Source organism: Choloepus didactylus, chromosome 8, assembly GCF_015220235.1.
Source record: "Choloepus didactylus isolate mChoDid1 chromosome 8, mChoDid1.pri, whole genome shotgun sequence".
Classification (NCBI taxonomy): Eukaryota; Metazoa; Chordata; class Mammalia; order Pilosa; family Megalonychidae; genus Choloepus; species Choloepus didactylus.
In genome coordinates, this window is record NC_051314.1 from 123,543,332 (window position 1) to 123,561,318 (window position 17,987).

General features: G+C 34.2%; 1 protein-coding gene across 1 annotated transcript in view; it reads left to right on the forward strand.

Moving 5' to 3' along the window:
* The first annotated feature begins 1,125 nt into the window (after positions 1–1,125).
* The window catches only part of LOC119542910 (ovostatin-like), a 54,496-nt gene continuing 37,634 nt past the window's right edge, over positions 1,126–17,987 (forward strand). The window contains exons 1-10 of the mRNA XM_037847500.1: positions 1,126–1,211; positions 3,568–3,682; positions 5,203–5,312; positions 9,197–9,355; positions 12,251–12,481; positions 15,272–15,332; positions 15,677–15,822; positions 16,178–16,327; positions 17,025–17,195; positions 17,853–17,940. Coding sequence (XP_037703428.1) covers positions 5,271–5,312; positions 9,197–9,355; positions 12,251–12,481; positions 15,272–15,332; positions 15,677–15,822; positions 16,178–16,327; positions 17,025–17,195; positions 17,853–17,940 — 1,048 coding nt within the window. The 5' untranslated portion in view covers positions 1,126–1,211; positions 3,568–3,682; positions 5,203–5,270. The remainder of the gene's footprint in view (positions 1,212–3,567; positions 3,683–5,202; positions 5,313–9,196; positions 9,356–12,250; positions 12,482–15,271; positions 15,333–15,676; positions 15,823–16,177; positions 16,328–17,024; positions 17,196–17,852; positions 17,941–17,987) is intronic.

Sequence of the window (17,987 nt, forward strand, 5' to 3'; positions counted from 1 at the left end):
AATTCAGCATATTGATTATTAAAATAAAAAATATAGTCAGCCAACTAGAAGAATGGATAATTCTGAGGAGAGAATTAGTGAACTGGAAGACGAAATTGAGGAATTCTCATAGAATGTAGCCCAAAGTAAAAAAATACATAATGAAAGAAAAGTGCAAGCATGTGGCTAGGAGTCCCAGAAGGGAACTCTGAATCAGTCAGGGTTCTTAACTACCAGCAGTAGGAATCAAGTTTTTCGAATCTTTAAAGGAGAGGAATTTGCTGAAAGTTCTCACTGGAAAGGTTTGAGAACCAGCATCAGAAGATAGACCCCAAAAGGCAGTTCTAGGGTGTAGCAAGGACTCCTGTCAAAATTGTACCAGAATCTAACTGGCTAGTATACAGTTGCTGCTGCCATATTACAAACTGTGATATCATTTAGCAAAATGCACATAGAAATTAAAAATGTATAAATATTTGTATGTATTCATATCTATACCTATATCTATGTCTAAATATATATTTATCAATCAAGAGAGAGAGAAAGAGGAAACTAAGTTTTAACCTTTAGGTCAAAGGAGATTTTTAATTTTCTATTTGTTGTTTGAATTTTTTAACAATGAAAATATATTTATATACTTCTGTGCAATTAAAAATAAATACAACTTACCTTATAAAAGTAAAATTCATGCAAAATTAATATATGCTCATTATATGGCGTATTTTAAAAACAGAAATAAATATTATTTTTAAGGTAATATAAATATGCATTAAATAAATGCTAGCCTAACAAATTAGTCAATAACTGTTCTATTTATTTCCTTTTTTATTAAAACTGTGTTTTTTTACATTGTGATTTAGTGACATAAATGTGTGATTTCTTCATGTTTATTTTCAACCATTTTAATTAAAAGCTATTTTTGCTTAAAGCATTCACCTCAATTTTAGTCAGTCCCATTGTTTTAGATTTCCTCCAGAAAATACTATCTAAGGTAATTGGCTATTTAAATATAGTTTGCAGTAGTGGTTGCAGCCACTAAAGAAAAGTTTCAAAACAGCCCAGGCGGATTAATAACAACACTGACCTCTGTAATTTTGTTATTCTCTCCCATTAGGTATACCTATGGCAAACCTGTGGAAGGGAAAGTTCAACTTAGTGTATGCAGGGCCTCTACATATTTCGGTGTTTGTAGCCATCCTATCAACTCACTCTGTAAAAATTTTACCACTGAGGTAAGAGATGCATCTGCAAATTCATAAGTAAATTTTTGCATTACTTTTATCTTCACTTTCCACTTGCTCTCCTTTCCCTTGTTACCCTGTTTACACCAAAAAATTATACTTTTCTTCTACATTCCTATTCCCATTTGTAAATTCTCTAATTATTTTGTCTTGATACTTTCAGTGGTAAATTTCAATTCTTAATTATAAAATGATTCCAGATTAAAACCCCCATACTACCAGTGTAGAAATGTTCACATCCTCCACTTTACCTTGTGCTTGTGGCTTTAGTCAGGAAATAAGAAAATGTTCGTATGTGTCAAAGAATATTAAACAAGTGATTAAATTATTTTTTCTCTCAATCGATTCTCATTGGAAATAAATTTGGATAGAAGTTCCAGAAGGGACATGTATATGTCAGAGTTCTTAATTACTAGCAAGGAGACTCAACTTGTTCAGACTTTCAAAGGTGAGGAATTTATTGAAAGGACTCATTGGGAAGATTTTACAACCAGCAATAGAAAATGGACACAAAACGCAGTTTTAGTATATTGCAAGGACTCCAGTCAAACTCGTGCTAGAGGCTAACTGCCTAGTATGCAGTTGACATCACCATATTACAAACAGTGTGATACCATTTATCAACACACACACACACACACACACACAAAAACACACTCATATTTCTAGTCTTCCCAAAGGCTTTTGATTGATTAGAAATAATTAAGAATATTGTGGCTTTTAAATTTAAACTTTTTATTTGAACACGAATAAAAATAGTAATAATGATAATAATAGCTAACATTTAATAGATGTTTGAAGTAACAGGCACTGGGCTAATAATTCATATACATTTAATTTTCAAAGCAACCTTATGCTTTGAAAAATTTTTTTTATTACCACTCATTTATAGATGAGTAGATTGGAAGGAGAGGTTAAGTAAATTGCTCAATATCACATATTTAAGTAACTAGTGGGGCTGTATCCCCAGACATTTCATGGGATGGAAAATTTTCTCCATTTGTTCACTCAACAAATAAATATTGAGGTCCTTTAAGATGTAAACATTATTTTATTTAGGGGCTACAATGTTGAGCAAGACAGAATTTGTCCTGGTCCTCATGGAGTTTGCATTTTACAAAACAGTCATTATCTTTAAAATGTGCACATTCTAGAAGAAAAATGAACGATGCAAGCAAGTACACAGTGTAGCTAGATCCTGGAATGGATTATTAAAAAGGTTATATAACATAAATGGTCTCCAGGAGATTTGAGAACTCTGTCCGTTTAGAACACACACTGATGAGTGCAACAGAAGAATACACACTGATATGTAGAAAGCAAGAGTACAGGCTCAATGATTCATCCAGTTGTTCACTTTCAGGTTTAGTGAAATGGTTCTGGACTTCTCAGCTTGTGGAAATGGTGCTAGAGCATGGGGTAGTTTCAGGTACATTCTGAAATGGCCGTAGGTCTTGACAGGTCTTGATTTCCTCATCTCATCACAAAATGAAGGAGTTGGAAAAGAATTCAATCCCCTCCTCCCATTATAATAGTGTATGGATCTATGAACACATGTCATGACTGTACTGGATTCCTTTGCCATATTTACCAATTCTCTCTGCTTAACTCTGTTTATTAATTGTGAATTTTAAAATGTTCACTTAGTGAAGCATTTTAAATTGACCAAATCAATTTTGACTGGAATTCAGGAGAATTGAATAAAATAATAATAGTAGTAGTAACAATAATAATAATAATGCACCTATTATTTATTGAAAGCTTACTAAGTACCAGTCACTATGATAAACACTTTCTGGCCATTATCTTATGTAATACACACAACTCTTCGAGCTCCTTATTAACATCCCCGGTTTGTATGAGGGAATAAATGGCAATGAAGATTCAAATCCTGGTGTTTGACTCTGAAGCCTGTCTCCTTAACTGCTATGTAAATTCTAGTTCTATAAATATCCAAAGCATGGTGACTACAAAATAAAAATCAGTTTCAAAATTGAAAAAGAATGTGAAATAACAGACTTTCAAATTTTTGTGTGAATAAGGCAACTAGAGTTGATTCATTGTCTTGTGAAATAACAAAGCAATGGCACTATGAAGTTTTTTTTTTTTTGAGAGCTCAGTATTGTAAAAGTTAATACCTGTTAAAAAATCAAATGGGGTCATAAGTAAACACATGAACTGAAATTTTTAGTTAAAGTTATGTGATAGATTACTTTATGAAACTAGAATTTGGGTAATACCACATTCTTCAAGTTGCTCCCCAGAAGTTGCACCTTTTCCCTAAAACTGTTATTACGGTCTTTTCAAATTTAACTGTCTCTTGTTGTTATACTCCTTAACTTTTCAGTTAGGAAAAGATGGCTGCGTCTCCCAGGTTATTGACACAAACGGCTTTGAGTTAAATCGGGAAGGATACAGGAATTACTTTGAAGTGCACACTCTTGTCACAGAAACTGGAACAGGTAATAATTTCAAAGCAGTGAGACCCCAATGGCGTCACTGTCCAGTTTGCATTGCCAGCTGGTGACCAGCTGCACAAGGTTGATTTCATCATTTTCCTCCCCCCAGGGTTTGTCATCAGTTTCTCAGATCCAAAATCTGTATGTTTCTTATCCCAACCAAAATTCATTGGATTCCTGGTGATGCATGTTCAAATATTAGATTCAAATGAAACTAAACTAAACCAAAAGTCAGTATGCCAATTTATTGATTTGTACTGTGGTTATGTCTTTTCAGATATCAGCACACTCATTTCCTTTACTGATTCCACCTATTATTTGAGAAATTTGGTTGATGATATAAAATTAGAAATTTATAGAAATTGATGTAAAAATAGAATGAGAACAAAGATAGTGTAATAGTTTGGGGAAAGTATTTTACCATACCTCTAAAAAAATCCAATGAAGTATCTTTATCTCACAACCAAGAACATTTTTCCAATGACTAATTTCTTGTGTCTCCCTGACCTAGTGTTCCTCCCTCTCCCTTAAGTACAGAATGATAAATATGATTCCTTAAAATCCTTTTTCTGTGCTGACCACTTCCTTTCTGTTACTATTGCCTTTCTTAATGTATGCATATACAACATATTTCAGTGAAATTTCTGCATATGAGATATTAGACATTTTATATGTATATCCGTATTCAGAGTTTTAGAGGCATCTGTCACCATCCTCCTGAGGAAATTCAAGTATTAAATAAAACATTTAATAATCATTAATAATTAAATATTTTATTAATAATTAAATATGTTAATTAATAATTAAATATATTTGACACCTTGAATTAAATAAATAAAAAAGAATGCTTCCTAAATGATGATATATACATCCCTAAGAGGAATATTATGCAGCAGTTAAAAATTAAGTTTTCAGAAAGGCATCACAGGCTCACAATATAATGTTTAAAAAGATATAAACCTACATATGCATACATACTTATAAATACACATAAAAATATGCATGTATATATGTCATATATACAATTATATTAATACAAATATATCAGTTAAAACTGATAGGAAATAGCCTAAAATGTTCATTTTTGTTTTCTTTGGTATATCTGAAGTTTGGTAGTTTACACTCTTTAAACTTTTTAATTTCCAATAATGTACATATACTTCTACTATTAATAGATTAAACTGTATGTTTTAATGAAGCAAACAGCAAAAGAAACCTTGATAAACAATTGCTTAAGAATAATGAAGAATAGTGGGGAATCAGCAAAGTTACCCATCCAGAAGGAATGTGAGGGATTGGATGATTATCAGCGTGATGAAGAGCAGGACAATTAGTTGAGAATGACAAGCTATTTGGATTTTTTTCTGTTTTTGTTAATTTTCTTTTATAAAAGATATGTATTCAAACTGCTTAGGAAATGGAAACTACTAGAAAAAATGGTAGGTGTTTGTGGGGTTTTTTTTCTATAGTTTTGTTTGGCTATTGTTTGTTGATATTTTCCTAATATTCTTCTTTGACTGTAGGTGTGCAGCTTACAGACAACAAGTATATATTCATAGATTCATCACTGATAAAGATTACATTTGAGAATATGGATAGGGTCTACAAGCAGGGACTCCCTTATATGGGTCAGGTAAGAGATGCAATACTTTCTTTACATGTTCATCCATGTATTCACTCATCTTCTTTCATTCATTTGTTTATTCATTCAGTCATTCACTCATTCATTCATTCATTCATTCATCCGACAGCTATTTCCTGAGAAGTTACTATGTGAGAAGCTCTGTGCTAAGCATTGTAGGGTGATATATACTGTAGGTTTTCACAGGTCTGTCCAGGTTTATGAATTTCGTTAAGGTGTCATTATTATTAGTGTCCTTTTTCATTGTCAAAATGTTCAAGTTTGGGCAAAAAATTGTATAGTCCCTGTAAGTATTGGGGATATAATGGTGAGCTAGTCAGGCACTATCCCTGCCCTAATTCTCTCTGTTAAAAAAATAAACTTTACTTGCTACCGATGATTAAAAAGAATTCACTTTCAATAAACTGGAAATTATAGAAAAGTTCAAGAGAAAAACTATTGCCCATTATATGATTACCAGAAATAAACAATGTCAAAATTTGGTGAATTTCCTACACATGGTCTTTTTCCCTCAAACTGAGATCGCACTGAATAAAATTTTGTATCCATCCTTATTTCTCTTAAATAAATATATTGAAAAATTTCCCAATCATGAAATGTTTTGATAACATTCCCATGGCTTTATAATGTGCAATCAATAGGACATACCGTAATTTAATAAATAATAATTCAATAAATAATCTCTTCTTTTGACATAGGTTTTTTTCAAAATTTTCGAAGATTTTAAAACTAGCAACACAGTGTCAAATTGCTATACAGTTTAAAAAAATTAATTTACATTTACAGCTACATGTCAGCTTAATACAACTCAACAGGATTTAGCATTATCATATTATTGATATTTTCTCTGATGTTACAAAAAATTGCATCTCATGATTGTTTTTATTTATACTTCTTTTTATGTTAGTAAAACAACACAATTTCATGTGTTTATTATCTATTTGATTTCCTTTTGTAAATTCATGACTTTTCTCACTTTTCTTGTGGAACATAATAGGTTTAATTAATGATTTGTGCTTATTATCTATAAGGAAGTTTTTTTTTTGCTTGATTATACTTGATTTTTTCTTATATTTTAATTAGTCTCATAACTTTCAGTTATTTATAATAGTGCCATCTTTCAATTTCTCCATGGTTATGCTTTAATCCTGACCAACAGAAGAAAAAAATGAACAAATTATTTCCTTTTACTTTATAATTTGCTATATTTTTGAATGGGTAATACAATTACATAGTTCAAAATTCAAAATGGCTAGAAAAGCAACACAGTGAAAATTCTTTGTCACGGCCCTATTTCCCAGACACCTAGATTCCTTCCCTGCAGGCAGAAAAAGTTACCAATTTTATACATCATTTCAAATACATTTGTATATGCATATAAAAGAAAATGCATATTTATATATTCTTTCATATCTTCTTTTTTAGTGAAAAAAAAGTTTATCATGTTACGTACATTCTGAATCTTGTTTCCCCCCACCCTTAACAATGTAACTTGGAGATTGCTCCATATTAGTACATAAAGGGGTTATTCATTCTGTCTTACAATTCCATTGGAAGTATCGTAATATTTTAAACTATTCCCCTATTGATGAACATTTATGTGTGTTTTAAAAGTTTGCTGTTGCAACTGATGTTTCAATAAATCAGTCTGTAAAGCATCATCTCACACAAGTGCAAATACACTTAGAAATATAATTTCTCAGTCACAAAAAAAGGTATGTGCTTTTGCAATTTCAATAGATATTGCCAAATTACTGTAAAACCAAAGTCTTACCAATTTACCAATTGATGTTCTTTAATTGTTTATTCCAATGTCCTTTTTATGGACATTGGGTTGTTTCCAGTTTGGCACTACACTGAATGTCCTGTAAATGCATTGTTAAGTCATTTCATTTACATATGCTTTCATTTCTCTTGTGCCTAGAAATGCTGGGTCATAGGGTAGGTATATACTTAACATTACAAGAAACTGCTAGATAGATTTCTAAACCAGTTTTGCCATTTTTACACTCTCACCAGCAATGTGTGAGAATTCAGTTGTCCATTATCTGTGCTAAAATTTGGTGTTGTCAGTCTTTGTATTTTAACTATGGTTTCTGGCATATATTCTCCAAGGTGAGATTACTGGGCTGCTGTGTATATGCGTAGTAAATTTGACTAGATACTACCAGATTGCTCCCATGATAGCTGCACTGTCTTCAGCAGTAGATAAGAGGTTCCATATGCTAACAGTCCCAATTACACTTACCATCACCCGATTAATCATTTTTAAATAATCTATTGGAAATAAAGTGATTTCTCATTAGTGCTTTAATTTGCATTGATCCTATTACTAATGTGGTTGAGTATCTCTTCATATTACTTATTGAATCTTCTCTTCTGGGAATTACCTGCATTTCTATTGGTTTCAGCCTATTAATCATTTGCAGGAATTTCTTGTTTATTTTAGATATTAGACCACTTTTGCATTTTGGATATTGTTAATATCATTTTCCATTTGCCATCTATCTGATGACATTTTTATGGTGTCTTTTTTAAAGGCAAACTTTAATTTGATTGTAATTAAATCATTTAGTTTTTACCTGAAATTGTGCTTTCTGGGGCTGTTTTAACAAATCTTTCCTTATTCTAAGGTCTCAAGGATATCTGCCAATATTCTCTTCTATTATCTTTGTACATTTACATTTTCAAGAGACATTTTATTATAGACAATTTCAAATATATAAAAAATAAGAGAAAATATACATGAATCACCCCACCAAGCTTAAAAAATTATAAACTCATGGCTAAATTTGTTTCATCTGTATCGTAGCCACTTAACTTCTTCTACCCAGTTACTCTTTTCTCCCAAGTTATTATAGACATCACATCATGCCTTCAGTAAAATATTTCAATATGTGTCTCTAAAAGATACGGACTATTTAAAAGTATTGCCTCATTTCCATTATTCCATGTAAAAATTAAAAATAAGTCCTTAAAACAGTCAATTTTCAAATTCTCCAGTGGTAATTTTTAGATATATTTTCAGTTTGTTTATTCCAAGAAGATAGAAATAAGGTCCATACATTATATTGGTTGATATAGCTCTTAATCCTATTTAAAATATATAGAATCTTCTTCCTTCTCTCTTTTGTTACATTGAAATGTATTTATTGAAGAAATGGTATAATTTATTCTGCTGCATTTTCCTAAAGCTGGATTTTTCTGACTGCATTCCCATGGTATCATTTAACATTATCCTCTGTCCCCTGTATTCCGTGTAAACTGGTGTTCAGGTTTTGAGGCTTGATCAGATTGAAGTTCATTACTTTTTAGGGGTGGTGGTGGGCAAAAATACTTTATAGTGACATTGTGTAGTTTTCTCAGGAAGTACAGTTTCTGTGTTCACACCCACAGGAATGTGGATTAAGACTAGAACATTTCTCCTGTGGAGTGCATGACTCAATCTCCAACAGCAATGAATATGATCAATTGGAAACAGAAGATTTTAAAAAGATAAAATTGAGAGTAGTTTATCAACAGTTGAAAATGTGGGTGAAGGAAAAGAAAAGATCTAGGATGCCCCTGGATATTTGAGTTGGGTAGCTAAATGAATGGTTGAGCTATTCAATGAGACTGACGAGAGAAAGAAAAAAGAAAAGATTGGGTAGATTGATAAATAATTCAATTTTGAGGGTTTCTGTAGATCTTTGTGGGTGGGAGAAATAAAGTTTAGGGTCATTAAGATATTTATGGTATCTAACTGTGATATACTTGATAGAAATAGATGAAACTACCCAGAAAGTGCATACACATCAAGGAGAGAGGCGTGCCATCAATATTGATTTCTAACTTCACTAAATGCTTCATAAATTTATTTTCTTCCTCTTGCACAGATTAAATTGCTTCATCCAGACAACTCTCCCATTCCAAATGAAGTCATCCAGTTGCATCTGAAGGACAAAATTGTGGGCAACTATACCACAGATATAAATGGCACTGCTCAATTTTCCTTGGATACATCTAAGATTACATATCCAAATATCACTTTGATAGTAAGTAAGCCAATGGCAAGCAGAGAAGAAAACACTGCATTTGCTAGCTATGGGTCTATGTTAAATGATATTTATGGAACATAGATGGAAATGTACATCTTGGTATGAATCTAAAGTGTTGCAAAATGGTTAAATATTAAGGAAACAGATCCTATGGAAAGCAGATAAAAGAATTACTAATGAATCCTGGCCAAAAGGCAGAAAGATAGCATATATATTTAAGTGTAGGAAGGGGAATTAAGTGAAAATAAGAAACACTTCCCCACTTTCATGATAGAAATAGGAAGGCAATTGCATTTCAATAGAAGGAAATATTTGGGAAATCCTGCAACCTATCATGAAATAATGCAAAGAATTTCTGTAGATATTTTCAAGAAAGAAGAAACTTAATAATTGTAATAATTCAAAATCAGTCCTTTCTAGGCATTTTTTTTTCTATTGATTTTTTTTTATTGAGATATATTCACATACCACGCAGTCATACAAAACAAATCGTACTTTCGATTGTTTACAGTACCATTACATAGTTGTGCATTCATCACCTAAATCAATCCCTGTCACCTTCATTAGCACACACACAAAAATAACAAGAATAATAATTAGAGTGAAAAAGAGCAATTGAAGTAAAAAAGAACACTGGGAACCTTTGTCTGTTTGTTTCCTTCCCCTATTTTTCTACTCATCCATCCATAAACTAGACAAAGTGGAGTGTGGTCCTTATGGCTTTCCCAATCCCATTGTCACCATTCATAAGCTACATTTTTATACAACTGTCTTCGAGATTCATGGGTTCTGGGTTGTAGTTTGATAGTTTCAGGTATCCACCACCAGCTACCCCAATTCTTTAGAACCTAAAAAGGGTTGTCTAAAGTGTGCGTAAGAGTGCCCACCAGAGTGACCTCTCGGCTCCTTTTGGAATCTCTCTGCCACTGAAGCTTATTTCATTTCCTTTCCCATCCCCCTTTTGGTCAAGAAGATGTTCTCCGTCCCACGATGCCAGGTCTACATTCCTCCCCGGGAGTCGTATTCCACGTTGCCAGGGAGACTCACTCCCCTGGGTGTCTGATCCCACATAGGGGGGAGGGCAGTGATTTCACCTTTCAAGTTGGCTTAGCCAGAGAGAGAGGGCCACATCTGAGCAACAAAGAGGCATTCAGGAGGAGGCTCTTAGGCACAAATATAGGGAGGCCTAGCCTCTCCTTTGCAGCAACCGTCTTCCCAAGGGTAAAACTTATGGTAGAGGGCTCAACCCATCAAACCACCAGTCCCCTATGTCTGTGGTCATGTTAGCAACCATGGAGGTGGGGTAGGCGAATACCCCTGCACTCTCCACAGGCTCCTCAAGGGGGCACTACATCTTTTTTTTTTCCCCCTTGTTTTTCTTTCTTTTTTTTTTTTTTAACTTTCCCTTCTTTTTTAAATCAACTGTATGAAAAAAAAAGTTAAAAAGAAAACAAACATACAATAAAAGAACATTTCAAAGAGACCATAACAAGGGAGTAAGAAAAAGACAACTAACCTAAGATAACTGCTTAACTTCCAACATGTTCCTACTTTACCCCAAGAAAGTTACATAATATAGCGACATTTCTGTGAACTTGTTCCTACTATATCCATCAGAATTTAACAGACCATAGTCATTTCTGGGCATCCCCAGAACGTTAAATAGCTTATCTGTTCTTCTTGGATTATTGTTCCCCCTTCCTTAATTGCTCTCTACTGCTAGTTCCCCTACATTCTACATTATAAACCATTTGTTTTACATTTTTCAAAGTTCACATTAGTGGTAGCATATAATATTTCTCTTTTTGTGCCTGGCTTATTTCGCTCAGCATTATGTCTTCAAGGTTCATCCATGTTGTCATATGTTTCACGAGATCGTTCCTTCTTACTGCCGCGTAGTATTCCATCGTATGTATATACCACATTTTACTTATCCACTCATCTGTTGAAGGACATTTGGGTTGTTTCCATCTCTTGGCAATTGTGAATAATGCTGCTATGAACATTGGCGTGCAGATATCTGTTCGTGTCACTGCTTTCCGATCTTCCGGGTATATACCGAGAAGTGCAATCGCTGGATCGAATGGTAGCTCTATATCTAGTTTTCTAAGGAACTGCCAGACTGACTTCCAGAGTGGCTGAACCATTATACAGTCCCACCAACAATGAATAAGAGTTCCAATTTCTCCACATCCCCTCCAGCATTTGTAGTTTCCTGTTTGTTTAATGGCAGCCATTCTAACCGGTGTTAGATGGTATCTCATTGTGGTTTTAATTTGCATCTCTCTAATAGCTAGTGAAGCTGAACATTTTTTCATGTGTTTCTTGGCCATTTGTATTTCCTCTTCAGAGAACTGTCTTTTCATATCTTTTGCCCATTTTATAATTGGGCTGTCTGTACTATTGTCATTGAGTTGTAGGTCTAGGCATTTTTAAAGGACCCCCCAGACATTTCTATTGATAATGGTAAATGTCCATGGTTAATCTCCTTGCAATATTTCCTAGAAACTTTGCCGTCTTTTGGCAAAGCTCCATATTATCTTACTAGCAAAGGCAACTCCTGCATTCATAGGTTTCTCATATTGTAGTGAGAGAAATATATCCATAGACATACTAACAGAAATGTAATTGTAGGAGAGAATAGAGTAAAAATTTTAGAGAAATATTAATAAATCATAACTTGAAAAGAAGGTAAATTGCAAAAGTCATATAGTGGTCACTCTAGGGGACAACTGGAAACTAGGTTTGAGGAATTAGGTTAGCCTTAATGGAGAAGAGCCAGGAAATTTTCATGTACAGATAGAGCAGCATGATGATAAGTCATCTTATAAAATATTCTTTGACTTCTTTCCCTTTACTCTATAATGCCTGTAAATTTGACTCTTTATCTAGGCAACCTACAAGACCAATGAAAACTGCTATGCTGATGGCTGGGTGTTGCCTCATTACCCAGAGACAAAATACTTTGTACGTCGATTTTACTCCAAGACGAATAGCTTCCTAAAGATTGTCCCAGAGAGGAAAGAACTGAGATGCAACCAGCAGAAGCAGGTGATGGTGCACTACCTTCTCAATACGGAAAGCTTTGAAGACAAAACCTACACAGCGACCTTCAATTATCTGGTATGCACTAAAATATTCTTCCACAACCAAAATCATTTCTTAACTTTCAAACTTCTTTGAACCTGTTATAAACCTTCTTACTCTTATACCATGATAATGATAAATTTCAAAGTAATTTCAAAGTAAACTCAGAGAGTTCTGAAGTATATTGTATTTCTGGGAACTGAAAGTGCTTGGGTATATCTACAAGAAGTCATTGTATTTCTGGGAACTAAAAGTGCTTCAAGAAGTGTGAAAAGAGTACAACAAAATGTCTCCTGTTGTTCAAATTCAGAATCTTAGAATAAACTTTTGATACTTCTCTTTTCACCCTATTCATTGAATCACCATATTGTGCCAATTGTTCTTTATATTCTCTCTCACATTTTCCTTTTCATTCATCAATTCCATATATATTAAAATATTTCAAACACGTGAGATATGGGCACCAATCAAATGGAATAGACAGGTTATAACTCCATTAAAAGCACTTTGCTAAGCTAATAAGAGGTGGCTTATTTAGATTGGCGGTCTGGGGTGTCTGTTGGGGAGGACAGGACTCTGGGGAGTTCAGAGCAACAGTTCTTTGCCAACCATATGGAAATGCTTCACTATTTTAGCAACAATATTGCCCTAGTGGTGTGTGAGGAACATCAAACATCCTGGGGAGAGAAGTTGAACCTCTAAATAGTTTTATAAAGACGTCCAACATCCCCTGATTTGGGGTCCTCTCCTCCGCCCCCCATCTCACCCCTGCTCACCTCGGTACCCCATAACTGAGTTCAGCCACTCCTGAGTTCAGCCATTCTGCAGTTTTGTGGGGTGAACTGGCTTGTTTGTCATCAGCTTCCCTCCTGAAGTAGCTTAGGTTTATCCCTTCTCTTCTCTGATAAGGGCTTAGCAATTACTTCACCTAATTTCCATTTTAAATGATGGCTCAGGGTTACATGTTTCCTAAAATAATTAAAGGAGTTTGTCTTTCTATTCCTCTCCCTCTCCCTTCCTCTGTCCCCCTTCCTTCCTCATTCTCTCTTCTTCTCTCTCTTTCTTCTTTCTTTCTCCCCTCTTTCCTTCCTTCCTTTCAAATTTCAGTTTTCCTTGCTCTTTCCAAGGGCTTTTTTAGAAAAGAGAACATACAGCTCCTCAATCTAGAAGTCTAGAGTAATTTCTTTCCAAAGCAATTAGGATTATTCCACTCCCCTAATTGAAATCCTTTCTATTTCTATTAAAATAAATATCAAACTCCTTCCCCCTTGCCTCCAATATTTACCCCTCTATCTTTCGCAGATCTTGCCAATGCCATTTTTCATTGTTCTATCCAATGGCTCTTTTATTGCAGACACAGAGGGCTTACATTTTCTTGGACAGCCATGCTCTTTTCTGACTCAGGAGCTTCCCACATTCTTTTCCTTCTGCCCATCATAATCTTCTTTCCCAGCTGCTAACACCATGGCCCCAACTGCCTGCACTCTATTTGCTGAGATGATCCTTGTCATCATTCATTCTTAGCTTAAATGAAACTTCCTAAGGAAAACTTCTCTGATCACCCAGACAATTCAAGTCACGAGGCAATTCAATTGTACGCATCCTTTCATAACGAACTTAATGGCTTTATTTCTCCTCCTGTTTCTTATCAAAATCTGTGCTTATGTCTTTATTTATGTGACTGTTTGCAAATTGCCACCCACCCCACCCCCCCATTCTGTAACCTCCTTGAAGTCAAGGACTGTGTTTGGTTTGTCTACCATTGTATTCCTTCACCTAGTATGGTGCGTGTCACAGAGGAAGCACTCAGTAAAATAGCATAGCTGTGTGAACTTGGGTAAATGCCTGTACCTTTGTTCCTCCTCAGTTTACCCATCTATTATAATAGTTCCTATCTTACTATTTTGAGGAGCCAATGAATTAATATACATAATAGTACTCAGAATATTTCCTGAAAGGCTCATTAAGTATTGAGTCTTATGCTTTTTTGCAACTATTCTAGTACCAAATACAATATCTTGCAAATAGAAGACTCAGTTCTTCTTTTGGAATTAGTTACATAACCATGCACTCCAGAGAGTTAAAGCAATTTTAGAATTCAGTGAAATACAGACCAGAGTAGGATTACCAGCTCCAGCAGTTTCAGGCTGTATGATCTATGGTAGTTTAAATTTTCTCTAAGTCTCAGCATCTTTTTAAAAACAATTCTGAAATTTAAATGTGAAATTCAATGGTTTTCTTAACACAGTTCATGTCTCCAGCCTTTGCTTGCGCCTTTGAGATTACAATTAAAGTATGTTGATGTACCTTTGCACAAGGTAGCTGATAAAGGTAAAGTGAGAGAAGATTTCTTCTGGGACACACTTCCATTTTCTTTTATCTCTTAAAATTTTGAGTGGATATGGATGGGTATTTCTTGCTTATACCTTTTGCTTCAAACAAGTCCATCATCCAGAAAGATCTTACAACACTGGGAGACTCTGGATAATGCCTTTGTGCAACTATGTTTCATTACAGTAAATAAATTTAGTTATAATTCAACACTTTCAAATATGAGTGGAAATTTTTTCGCTGTGTCATAGGGATCTACCTGTTTTGGAATGTGGAACATTAAATTGCTTTAAAGTAAATGTATACATGACTCCTGATTTCTCTTGAATATAATTATTAGGGTTATAAGCTCATTTTTTGGTATTCTGATTTACTGGTGAACTTGTTCAATTTTATTGTTTAGAACCAGAAAAGAGGTAAATGATAGAAGTCTATAATTGGATGAAATCTGGATACTGTTCCCTAAACTTTATCATCGTATTTTCATTCTTCTAGGTAATTGCAAAAGGTATGATCATTCTTCATGGACAACAGAAAATCGAGATCAGTGATGATGGTGAGGCCCATGATTTTGGCATAGAATTGAATACAGATAGAATGTATTAATGGGGGGGTGTTTAAAACATTTTTTTAAAGTCACAGCCTACAATTTTAGGGTTTTTTACTGCGCAAAAAATAGGACTTTGAAGTTTGAAATGTTAAGCTATGTCCAATTATTGCTTTCTTTTATAATTTATGAAAGAGGTTGGTCAACCCCTCTCAGAAATGCTTCATAAATTAATTTGTCGGGTTCACTGGCAGTGGTTGAGATGGCTAGAAGTCCATGGAGACTTTCTGCTAGCTGAAAGAGTCAGCAGTTTCACCAAGGCATCTTACCAACTTTATCTTCTCTTTTCACAGTTGCAAAGGGAGTATTTTCCATTCCTATAGAAGTTAGCACCGAGTTGGCACCCTCTGCAATTATGTTTGTCTACACCTTACATCCTGAAGGAGAAATGGTCACTGACAGTACCAGACTCTACATTGAGAAATGCTTCAAAAATAAGGTGAGGAAAGAAGACAAAAAAATAATTCTCCTTCAGAATTGTTCAAGTTGTTGGAAAACTAAGAATTTGGAACATGTTGGCTTTAGAAAACTCCCAATTTCTCTCAGAGTTGAAACACGTAAAATGAAAGAAAACTAGTATGGTAGAGTTAAGACACTGGAGGGTTAAAAAATGCCAGGGTTATGGCATCCATTTTGGATGTTGTCCCCGTTCTTCTAAGTTGCAGATGCCATAGAGGGTAACTCGCTGAGAGGACACATCTACATCGTGCATGTGCTTGAAAAAACAGGGTAGTCTGAAAGATTTCTCAAATGACTTGCCATCCCCTTGCCTTTTGGTCTCTTTTCATTTTCAGGTCAACTTAAATTTCTCTGAAGAAAGGAGTTTACCAGGATCTGAGATCAGCCTTCAAGTCTCAGCTGCCTCAAATTCTCTTTGTGCCCTGTGGGCTGTAGATGAAAGCATATTGCTGCTGAGGAACTATGGTCAGCTGTCAGCACAAAGTGTAAGTGATTAAAACCACTTTTATTTACCATCAAGGGAATAGTTTTATGTCTTCAACTTAGATAAAAATGGGAAACCTTAAATAAACAAGGGAACCAAAAGATAGGCCAGAATCTACATGGAGTAAAAAATATTTTAGGTTAGAAATCACATGAAATGGACTACACAAATTCTTTTATGGTAAAAGGAAGTTAGACTTCAAAATAAATAATATTCACTGAATATCTAGTATTCAGTGGCCACTCTACTGACTATTCTGATATATATTATTTAATTTTATTCTCATATGAACCCTATGGAAAGAATTTTATATTTCCATTTTGACTAATGAATAATCTTAGGCTTTGGGAGATTCAATAACTTAACCAAGGGCATTGTCTGACAGTAACCTTGAATAAGTCATCAAAGAATGTTGTGTGTTCCTTTATCTAGAGGTTTTTAAGATCCAGTTAAGTCTCATCAACCTTTGTTGGTTTTAATGTAATTAAGCCCGTAATTGTTTAACTGATTACATAACATCTCAAATTGTTTAAAGGTCAATGATCCTGTTACTTTCCTAGTAAATATTTGGTATAAATATGGTAACAATTTTCCATAGGATTTTCATAGGATTGTAGATTGTATATATGTTTCTTGTGGGAAGAAGGATAAATTATTTTCTCTTAAAAATCCGTGGTTGATTTTCCTCTACCATTCAGGTATATAATGAGCTATATTATAAGGAACTGCATGGCTATTATTTCAAAGGACTTAATTTAGATGATGGCCGTAAAGAACCATGTCTCAATGATGAACAAATCCTTTACAATGGAATTTATTACACACCTGCATCAGCTGACTTTGGAGAAGATGCCTATGATCTTGTGAAGGTAAGACAACCATGTGTTGAAATGGTTAATGTGTGTGACAAAATATAAATAAGCAAACTGGAATGACAATAACAAAGAAATATTCATAGCATGCTTTCTTTAGGAATTCTCCAGGGATTAATTTATAATACAAAAGAAATAATATCTGAAAGAATTATCAGTTTTCCTGACACAATGTTGAATGCATTATGAACTAGGTATCTAATACAAATCCCCAAACACTTTGCTCCTACATCTGCCCCACAAATTGAAATTCTACCCTATTAACATATGTGTGTGTGTGTGTGTGTGTGTGTGTGTGTGTGTAAGTGTTTCTAAGTGGGCTATTCTTCCTAGTCCAACAAAAATGCCAAATTCAAGGTAGCAGGTGACAGTAGCGGAAGATACAAGGGTGTTTTGGTCCCCTCTCATTTAAAGATTTTCATCAACATCTGTTAATTAGGAAAAACAGAGCAAAAGTCACTAGAATTGGGGAAAATAGGGGGATTGAAAACATGAAATTTGGAAAATGGCTGTGAAGTATCTCTAAATATGTAACCATAGAAATGGTGAAATAAGTAAGAGAGGGGAATGAAAAATACATAGAGAACAAAAAAAAATGGTCTGTGTTGCTAGTCTATATTGTTACATGATCTAAAACTGATCTTATCTTGAAAGGCAATGGGATTAAAAGTCCTTACCAACTCTCATCTCCGGAAACCAGTACTGTGCAAGAATTTCGAATATCGTGACTTTGTTGAGCCAGGTTAGTCCTCTTATAATCTAGAGGGCAGACAACAGCTTACAATTTCT